This window comes from Musa acuminata, chromosome BXJ1-4 (assembly GCF_036884655.1).
Source record: "Musa acuminata AAA Group cultivar baxijiao chromosome BXJ1-4, Cavendish_Baxijiao_AAA, whole genome shotgun sequence".
Classification (NCBI taxonomy): domain Eukaryota; kingdom Viridiplantae; phylum Streptophyta; class Magnoliopsida; order Zingiberales; family Musaceae; genus Musa; species Musa acuminata.
Window position 1 is genome coordinate 29175211 of NC_088330.1, and position 11242 is coordinate 29186452.

Genomic DNA, 11242 nt, shown 5'->3' on the forward strand with positions numbered 1-11242 from the left:
TTTAAGAGAGTTAAATTTAAAATTATTATCTAACAACTTGATATTATTTAACATTTACCATGTATCATAGAGGGAAAAAATCTATTGCTATGAGCGAACAAGAAGACTCAGCGTGACATAATTTTACACGTCACTCGTCTGCCTCCTTAGCAACCTGAGTCCTGCCATTGCCTTGGTAATTTTATAGTGTCTGTGCTCTAAAACCTGTCGAATGATGAGCAAGAAACAACGGTTGAAGATTTTTCCTGCATACCCTCGATGTCCAAAGACTCTTTCAAGGAAGAAACAAAAAACAATTTGTTCCCATTTTTAATATATACTTCAAGGCATTGTGTTAGCTTCATCTATCTACATGCCAAAACAAACTCTTATTCCTCCAGGTATGAAAATTAGATCCGGTAAGAGGGTTCCATGCAACTTTTGTGCTAAAACTTACTAGAGACTCGAGGAATCCTTGGAGAGTATTCCCCTCTTTATTCTAACGCTAATGAAATTGACAAGCAAAAAAGATATTTGATTTAAAATCTAAAGTTCTAATCATTCTTCACTTGATCCAATTGGACATTTTTCGATAAAGGAATAAACTATAGTATGAGTATACCTTACCAGTTCAAAATTCTTATTACATATTGGTTTCTAATTTTGACATCCATAAGTGAAACGATCTTAACCAATATTATTACCCTTGGTGCGCATTGGTACGCCGGCCAAGATGCCGTAGGTAGTGCAATGACATTATAATAAAATATTATTTATATATTTTTATTAAGATTGATAAGTATTTTGATATTTCTATTGTCAGTGTTCTAGTGAAATAAAATATTTTTAAAAAAATTCTCATGAAGAAAAAAATCCTAATAATTAAGATTTAGTTCTTCTATAAATATGTTATGTATCTTTAGATTTTGATAAGAGGAGAGCAAGAATGTGAAAAATATCTTTAGTACTTTAAGATTTCTCTCTAAAGTGTCTAGAGAGAATACTCTCTAGAGTTTCAAAAGAGGATAAGAGAAAACAATATAAATTCTCTAGGATTTATGTGAGAGGGTCTATAAGGAAATATATATTTGAATAGGGATAACTTAAAGTGTTATAATTGATCTATATGATAATAAAGAATTTGATTTTCATCATGAATATAACTTGGATTTGTCGAATCACATTAATATTATATCGACTTTCTTGTATGCCTTTGATTATTGATCTCTAATAGATTTCTTTTTTGAATTTTGTCCTCTCCAGCTCCAATAAGTGGTATAAAAACTCAAAAGATTCAATGGTTAAATATTCACAAAGGATGAGCGATGAAGATTAAAAAAAGCGTAAAATAATTTTTTTTTTCAAAAGATACAAAAGTAGATAAAATACTCATTAAAAAAAGATTAAATGAATTAATAAGTATTTTGAGATTGCTAGAGTTAGTGTTCCGGTGGGATAAGAAATCTTAATACAAGAATAAGTTCTTATGAAAGAAGAAAACCATAGTAATTAAGATTTAGTTATTCTATAAATATCTCATTTATCTCTATGTTTTGATGTGCGAAGATGTGAAGAATATTTTTAGTACTCCTTAGTGAGAAGAAAGTATTCTCTAGAGTTTGTAAAAAGAGTGAGAAAAAAATGATATAAATTCTTCGAGATTTATAATTACAGTCAAAACTATATATACGCGTAAAAACCATGGCAATAAGAACCATCCAATAACCTTATAGCTGTAGTTTTTGACACTAAAGGTAAAACTTCATCTGAATTTTGAAAAAAGTTTATTTTTTATTATGGTTTAATAAACACATCTATAGGTGTTTTTTCCATGTGAATAATTTTTGGTGTTATTTACAAGAGGACACTTATCGTAAATAAAAAACCTGTAATTATATATATATATATATATTAATAAACTTGGCAATTACATAAATAATTGATAATAATCTCTGAAAAATCTCACAATAATTTTATTAATCATATTGATATACACAAAACAGAGGATTCACTGTTAACAAAGATAGATATATCCAACTTAACAAAAATAATAAGAAACGAATTCTTCAAAAAATTTGTCCTAATACAAACTCACAGAAAGCTGTAAAATCAATGCCTACTTCGTTCTGTTCCAAACGTGGCACCTATACAAAATGAATAATAGAAATTAATATATAAAATTGACTTGAAACATAAAAATGTGGCAGCAACTTAGTTTATCTAAACCACCCTTAGGATTACGACATACAAAAAAATATTGAGCTATTAAATATGTACTGTTGTATAATTTGTCTCAAGTCAAAGTCTATATATGAGCATCTTATATATTATTTAATATAATAAAAAAATTTCCTGATTATTTTTAAAACAGAAAACCTAGATACTAAGAGAGACATAAACATCACCTAAGTAATTCGACTATGAGATTTATATTATACTAGTCCGACTATGCCTGCACATCTCACTGAACTAATATTATAGTTAGTATAGAAATTTATATTAAAAAATAAATCTAACTTAGTTTTCTTATCTCTATATTGGGAACTGATATATGAAAATGGAGGATCATAATAGATGCATGACAATGCATATAACTTTTCAAGATATATCTTGTTACCCTTATAAATAGATGTGAATTCATAAGGTGTAGCGTGTCAGGATTTGCTATCAAATTTTATTTTTTTGTCTCTGTCAAAATCCCATCATCCTGACCTATCAATTTGATCGGCTTTGGACTGAAGGAAGGATTAATGATGTTGACAACTAAGTTGAATCAGAATTCAGGTAGATGCGGTCTAATTTGCTCTTCATTTTGATATTTATCTCATAGAAATAGACTCTTAATCGGTTTCGAAGAACAATAATACATCTTCAAAAAGATGAGAAAAAGGATTAGATTCTAATTGAAATCCCAAACCTTATCTCTATTTTAACTTTGGATGAATATTGATGTATTTAGTATTCATACAAAATTATTTATGAAGGATTGATGCCATTCTCATGGATAGTATAGTTAACTTTGGGTATATAATATTAAATTACAAGAATATCCAAGATAGTATCATCTTATCCAATTACATAATTATTCAAAGTAGATTTTTTTGATATTATTTAAAATTTTTAATTATTTATGTTATTATGAATATTATTTTATTAATAGTATTGATAATTAATTTTTTAATATAATTTTATAAGTTATTGGTCTATACCATTTTGGTGGCTCCATGACTAATATAATAATATAAAATATAATTTAAAATATCATATAAATAATAAAATTTTTATTATAATTCACATCCCATAAGTCTATCATCCTAAGGAACCTTGATAACTATCATTCAAATAAAACTCATAAATATAAGTTATAAATAATATTCATCAAAAAATTTTAATCTAATTTATGTTGAAATAGTTTAATAATAATAATAATAATAATTATTATTATTATTGAACATTAATCAATATAAAAAACTCATATGATAACTATAATCATGATAAATCATAAATTATGCTTTTATGTGAAAAATAAATATTATTTTATAATTTTAAATATATACATGTAAATAAACAAATAAATATCTAAGAACAATAATTTAATTTTTATTTATCACATATAAAATTTTATCAATATGTCATATGTGAAAATTACTAAAAAAATAATAATTTATATATTTTTAAATTCTACATGGAACCCTTACACCAGTCAATCCTATTTAAATAGACAAACCTAAAATTTGGCTACCCAAATTGAGCTCACAAATTTGGGCCAATAATTTGTTCAATTAGGTTCATCAAAATTAAAATTGATCAAAATTTAATTTTTCTTGAATTAAATCCAGACTTATTTAATCAAATCTAAATCAAGTCAAGTAGTCAAAATATAATAATAATCAAAATATTTGATTATAATAATTAAATTAATTAATTTTATAATTATGAATATAAATAAAAAATTATAAATTTCTAAAGGGTAAAACTATAATTTTGACTTAGGATATACAGTAAAAATGACTAAATTCTTAAGTCTATAATTGGAAAGTATTTAAGGAAACAGGTTGAGGGGTGTAACTATCTCCCTTTATTAAAAACTCTAACGATCGCGACCGCAACCTGCGCGTCAGTTCGTAGAAATATTATTAATTATGACGTAAAAGAGATCTTAACTCGTCCATTTTAAAGCCAGCCAGAGGGTTTGCATAAATAAATATTAATTTGTGGCGTAAAATAGGTCTTAGCTGGTCCATTTCAAAGAAAACGGAGAACCACGAACTTGTCCAACTTCCGACAGATCGAGAAGCGAAGGGACGCGGTCTCTGCGTCTCCGCGTGAATAGCTCGCTCCGTGAGAGAGAGAGAGAGAGTAAAGAAGAGGCACTATATATGTTGTATCTTCTTCAGGTTCTGAGTTTATTGTCTGCTATTGGTCCTCTGCTTTGAAGAAAGCTTTTCACAGTGCTTCGGCACTAACATTTCAGGTAGTAGATAAAAAGCCCGACCGGTGTCTTAGTTCTTTGCAGCACTTCTCTGTGATACTCGACGGAAGCATGCGCGTTAGTGCAACATAATTTTTGGGAGATGTTGTTATTTCCCGTCCCTTATCTCATGGTTTAGCTCGTGGATTTTCTCGGATTGTTGTTGTTGTTTTTTTTTTTTAATTTTTTTTTAGTTCAGGTGGCATGCATTTTATGACGAAGTTTCTCAGTACTTTTGATGGTGTGAAGAAGGCTGCCTGATCTGTTCTTCTCAGGGCTAAGTGTTGAGAAATAGATAAAAGGGCGTCCTGCCTTTTGATTCTCTAACTACATGAAAGCTACTACCATTAAGCAGATATACGTTTGGCATGCACTTATGATATATATAGCTGGTCACGCGATCTCCAATATTGTCGATTGTGTTAGGTCTTTTATTGTATTCTTTTAATGGTTAGACAGCGTCACATGTTACTTCACCGTCGATCCTTCATACGTAGGAAATTTTTATCTCTATGTGTGCTCACAGTCCGCCATTAAAACTATCACGATGACGATGATGAACAAACCGTTGGGTTTTCTTTAACATGGTAGGATACTAAAAGCCGACAAGGTTATATCATGTTTAATCATGGAAGGAAGAATTAATAGCCAGTGTGTTCCTTTCCATTCTAATTTGAAGTGGAAATTTTCAGTTAGATAAGATTAACGAGTGTCTTTGTTTCAATCTTTAAATAATGGTTCAACATATGCATAGCTTTCTAAATGCTATCGTTCTAGTAGATGAACAAATCATCAACTATATTTATTTAAATTGATAAATTTATATCTGTAGACTCTTCAGATTTTTTTTTTCTTTCTTTTCTGCCGATAAAATTTGAAACGATACTGCAGGATGGTGGGTGCTAAATCAGGAACATGGATTTATCCTGTCATCTGCTTTTTCTTTCTTCTGGCCTCTCTGGAAGTGGATGCTTTAGGTGTACCCATGACTCTTTTGCATAGTGCAGTAGCTAAAGGAGCAGGTATGATTATTCGCAAACGTATGCTTAGTCCAGAGTACTCACACATGACTATTTCTTCCTGAGACCTCTTTTAACAAGTGTATGTGATAATACTCTTCAGAGTATGTTCTTGTCGGACATTCGATCTGAAATCCTATGTATAGCTTTCAGTGGCTTCGATTCAACAAATGACTGAGAACTCATGATTTTTCACATTATTTTTCAGTCTGCCTGGATGGAAGTCCCCCAGCATATCATTTCTCTCCTGGGAGTGGCTCCGGAGCAAATAACTGGTTGGTTCACATGGAGGTCAGTTCATCTTCCTGCAGTTGTTTGGATATTCAAATTTACTATTTGTAGGTCGATAAGGAACCCGGATCCAGCAATATTCGTGATACCATTCTGTTGTCACCACAAATGTTACCATTGGATTCTTGTTAAAAGTTATTTTAGTTACTGGGATCGAGGAATGGTGACTTTTGCTACTTAGGTAGAAGCATCATTTGGCAACTAATAATCCTGAAAATTCCAGCATGGACATGTTGATTGAAATGCTCTCTTCAAATGTGAAAACTTTTTGCTAGTTTATAACTCTACGTCTTCTATATTCCTGCAATACATTATTCAACACATGCATATTGAGGATGGATAACCCATCAGTCTTATTACGTAGGTGCTAAATGTTTGTGGACGGAGGAAAAGAATATAGAAAAAAAAAATTATAGTACTACTAATCAAACAATCTCTCAGCTATAAAGTACACAAGATGTTTAGACTTATTGGAAGATGCAATTTCCTTGATTAATATATTCTTACTTTGCAGGGAGGAGGATGGTGCAGGAATGTCGAAGAATGTCTAGAGCGTAAAAATAATTTCCGGGGCTCCTCTAATCATATGAAGCCACTTTCATTCTCTGGCATTTTAGGAAAGAGTAAAAAATATAATCCCGGTATGGTATTTTTGATAGATTACTGTATGAAAATAATTCTACATGTAATCTTAAGCTTGTAAACATTTGGACAAGGAGGTATTGGTGGAAGAGAAGTGAGACACAGAGCGAGAGAGAGAGAGAGAGAGAGAGAGAGAGAGAGAGAGAGAGAGAGAGAGAGAACCTTAACATTCTTACTGTTGTTTGCTTTCTTATCTCCAATGTATCTCTTTCGTGACATCCCTCTTCTTTACAAATCGGTTTTTTCTTCTCCGCCAATGTATTTTAGGTCTTTCTTCCAAAAGACAGTCATACACATATCCGTGTATGTCCATGCTTTTTTTACACATGTTTCTTTTGATTTAACTTCCTTGTATTTCATCTTAAAAATGTGCAGACTTCTATAACTGGAACAGGGTCAAGATTCGGTACTGTGATGGTTCATCGTTTACAGGAGACGTGGAAAGAGTAGATCCTGTAAGCTCTTTAAACAAAAAGTCCGCATGATAGATGAGATTTGTGTCGTTGCATAAACAAGCACCATAAGTACAACCGAGGAGCTTGTGTACTAATAATGCTTTTTTTTTCTCATCTAAATTTGATTAGGCTACAAATCTTCACTACAGAGGAGCCCGGGTTTGGCTCGCTATCATGGAAGATCTGTTGGCAAAAGGAATGAACAAAGCAGAAAATGTATGTGCTTGTAGAGTGGTAAAAGTCTATTATCATGCAAAGATTTGTTTGTCATAATTAATACTCCGGTGAATGGGCTGCATGCAGGCACTTCTTTCTGGTTGTTCAGCGGGTGGATTGGCGTCCATCCTACACTGTGACAAATTCCGCAGTCTTCTACCAGCAAGTGCAAAAGTTAAATGCTTTTCTGATGCTGGTTATTTTATTGATGGGTGAGTTTATTAATTGCCTTGGGTTCTTTGTTCCTTTGCTCATACATATTGTTTTCTTAGCATGGTATAAATTGGAATTATCATGATCGCTCCTAACAGGAAGGACATTACTGGAACGACCTCTATCAGATCCCTTTACAATGATGTTGTCAACCTTCATGTCAGTTCCTTGTCGCTTGTATTCTTTGATAATCAGTAGTCCATCCTATTAATGTGCAGTATTCTCTGTAATATATATCTCTCCCAAACTTCTTTTAGTGATGTATGGTGCTTGTATAATTCCTAGGGGTCAGGAAAAAATTTGCCATCTTCATGCACTTCAAGCTTATCACCAAGCCTGGTAAGAAGTATGTTTGCATTTGGAATATATATGAAGGATCTCATGTCATCTGAACAAATATATCAAATTGTGAATGCAGTGCTTTTTCCCACAGAATGTGGTGCCTAAAATGAGCACGCCCCTCTTTATACTGAACGCAGCGTATGATGCCTGGCAGGTAACAGCTTTCTCGAAAATTAGCTACTGTCTTCTGTAAAATACTCATCGAGGGGTTGGTACCAATTCAGCATAGCAAAGATGATTCTTCTACTTTCATAGGATGAGTGAGCGATATTAGGTATCTGTTGTTGGACAGTAACAAATCACAATGCATTCCTATTCTTGTGCTTCTTTAACTACTACAGCATAGATTTCTTGTTTCTCTTCACCAAATTACTGTCACTTCACGTTGCTCTGGTGCTGCAAAGCAATGCTGTGATGCTTTTGCATATTAGGATGATAAACATTCCCTTCCTCGACATATTCCTTTCTGTGATGCAAGCCATTGCCCGTTGAATACGCTAGCTAATGGATGAGTTGTTTCTATTGCAGATCAAGAATACTTTAGCACCAAGTTCTGCTGATCCCCACAAAAGTTGGAATGCCTGCAAGCTTAATATAACGAGTTGTTCGTCAGATCAACTTGAGAAAATGCAAGGTTGGCAACATAAAACTTGGCTTTGAACTGCTTGATCAACTATTATTTATCAACATCCATAATAGAAAGTTACGGAAATCTTCTATTTCATTTCATGAATCCATGATAAACTTTGTCTGATTTCGTGTGCTTGGCGATGGTTGTCACCCAATTCCCCTGCCAATAGATTCTTGATTTACTTGGTGAATCTAATGACTGGACATGCCGATGACAGATTTCAGGTCAGAGTTTCTGCGTGCACTGCCGGCAAGTGGCAACTCATCTACGGGCATGTTCATAATCTCATGCTATGCTCATTGCCAGTCAGGGAGTCGCGACATATGGTCAGGAACTGATTCCCCGATGATTGATAAGATGGTAAGAATTGAATGCAGTCATCTCATCATCATTATAACATTTATTTTTCTTGCTTGCATGATTTTGTTTTTTATCCATATTCTTCCCTGCAGTCAATTGCAAAAGCTGTGGGAGACTGGTACTCCGGGCGAAGTGTTGTTAGAAAGATTGATTGCCCATATCCATGTAATTCTTCGTGTCGCAACCGTATAGATGAATGAATCCGTGGAAGATTAGTGATCTTGTTGTATTCCCATGAGAATAAGTGCGGAAAGCAACCGCATAAACATTCTGTCACCCAACACACCTTTATGTTATGGAGCTTATTGGCTCTCATCAACCTAACTATTTGTCTTACCCACATTTTATGTGAGTCCTAATATTTGGTGAAAGTTTCAGCGACAGTTGACTTTGTTGTTTTCTATATTGATCACAATCAAAGAAATGAAATGCATCACTAAAGGGGAGGGCCCTTTTAGCCCTTCCCCCCCTTACCTCCTCCTCCTCATGATCCTCCGGTGAAAGAGAAGCATTCTTCGCTAACAAATCATGCCGCAGATTCCTCTTCAGGCCCTACGAAAGCATCTTAGGTTGTTGTGGCCACTTGGAAGGAGGTTTTTAAAGGAAGTTTTCCTTCACCTCGGGCTGGACTTTTCTTACGAGTCCAATGAGTCGACTTATGGAAGCCGAATGAGTTCATGAAAGCAAAGTTAGATAAAATGCAGGACTCTTCTTCTTTTACCCTTGAACTTGATCCACAAGAGACCTTCAATGCTAGAGAATGATGAAAGTACAGTCTCCACGATAAATTTACTGAGGCTTACTCCCCTCATCTTCCTCAAATCCTATCTTCAAGCCAAAGTACAGTCTCCACGATATAGGTAATAGATTTAGCTGCTGATTTTTTTTTTTATTTCAAAAATTTCTTAGAAGAAAATATACTTAAAGTTCTCATTAGAGACCCCGGGTTCACTAGGTCCAGCCTTAACCTTAATTAATACCATAGAATATAAAATTTCAGCCACCTAGAGAAATAGTTGTGTTTGCACTTGAGTGTAATTTCCTAGATTACCTTTAGGGTTCCATCAACCTCAATTTCTTTACAAAATTATTGTAATGCTTGAGAGTCTCTTAAGATAGATTGAGTATACTTTATCATGTTCCGGGAGCAAAGATAATCGATTTTTCTAAATCATTGCTACAAGGGTAAAATTGAGATTGAATCCTTCTTTGAATCAGTAGAAACTAAAAGTATGTGATCCCTTAGTGAGGGAAGAGATTATCACTATCAATAATTCTGATAAGAGAAAAACTAGGGTTTTTGAATCACAATCCAAGGTGAAAGACAATCATCTTTATGATCCTTGGGTCTGAGTCCAAAGATGCACCGGTTCAAAGCAAATCAAAGCCAATCCAAGCAACAACAGGTTCATCTCTCCTAGAAATGAGACTTGAGTCCCACTTTAATGGTGAAGCCCAATCTAAGATGCCCATACTAAGCATTAGGGCGATGACTTATATATGTCCCCTCAATGTTTAATGCTGAAAAGATGTAGGTCTCTAATAAAGAGAAGTTAGATGTTTCAATGCCTTTGCCTGCTACCAAGCATCTCATGCTATTTCAAATCTCCTATCGAAGTTTCTTGGGAGATCATGTGAGAGTGGCAACATTTCATCATCTTCTGCATCGTAGCCAAAATTCAACTCCATGTCAGTGATGATTGTTAGTAATCTGAAATCATTTTACAAATCATGGGATGGTAGTGGCTTTTTGTTGACCTTCCGTAGTATACGATCTTCTTGGTATAATATTTGATCCTTTTGGCACAATGCCCAAACTCATGGCATGAAGTTTTTTCGGCACGTCGACTGATCCTCCAGCTCAACGTCAAATCTTCTAACATGATGCTCTCTAGCCCAATGTATAATTCTCTTGCTTCAATCGATTTGCCTTTCCATGATTGAAATTAGTCCTACGTAATTGCTAGTCATAGGTACCCTACAAGCCAATCACGTGAGTGATGGCACGTGTGACTTGACACGGAATCTTTTTGTTTGTTATATTTTGACATTTATCACTTTATATTGACTATTGCATATATGCATGTATATATTGTGATATCCTTGGATCTGTGCAATGGGAAACAGATCGTGATGAGATCACGATAATGAGACCGATTCACCTATAAACACAAATCCTAAATAATCCCGATCATAAGTTACTCGAGAGGGACATCGAGATAATTGGACAGACTGGTGTATTGTATACTCGTTCATATAATGGATGCAACTGGTCTCATAACTGCTCATGTGAAGACACTAGGGATACAGTACAGGTGCTCATTGGAGAATGAGTTCACTAAATGATTCGCTTACTAAATGCTGGATGGTTGATGATGCCTTATTATCGGATAGCGATTCCATAGTCCTAGTGGTATATCTTGTCCTTAGACTTGAGACAGTAAGGATATCCTATACGAGTGTTCCACTTTCTGATACCAGGCTTATAGTTTTAGATGTCCTAGATCTAGTACAGTTGGTTATTGGGAGTGGCAGTCGACCTTACGAGGGCTATTGAGTGTCGATAGAGGATCATCTACTCTCGGCGTCATGAAAGGAATATTCCATGTGTTCTTGCTCAGAC

General features: G+C 33.9%; 1 protein-coding gene across 1 annotated transcript; it reads left to right on the plus strand.

Moving 5' to 3' along the window:
• The first annotated feature begins 4365 nt into the window (after positions 1 to 4365).
• Positions 4366 to 8935, plus strand: LOC103974949 (pectin acetylesterase 8-like). Its single transcript, XM_009389853.3, has 13 exons — positions 4366 to 4453; positions 5342 to 5472; positions 5678 to 5760; positions 6275 to 6401; positions 6778 to 6857; positions 6987 to 7073; positions 7161 to 7285; positions 7385 to 7445; positions 7572 to 7625; positions 7705 to 7782; positions 8157 to 8262; positions 8477 to 8619; positions 8712 to 8935. The coding sequence occupies exons 2-13, from the start codon at positions 5343 to 5345 to the stop codon at positions 8817 to 8819; spliced, it is 1182 nt and encodes a 393-aa protein (XP_009388128.1). The 5' UTR covers positions 4366 to 4453; position 5342; the 3' UTR covers positions 8820 to 8935.
• The last annotated feature ends 2307 nt before the right edge of the window (positions 8936 to 11242 follow it).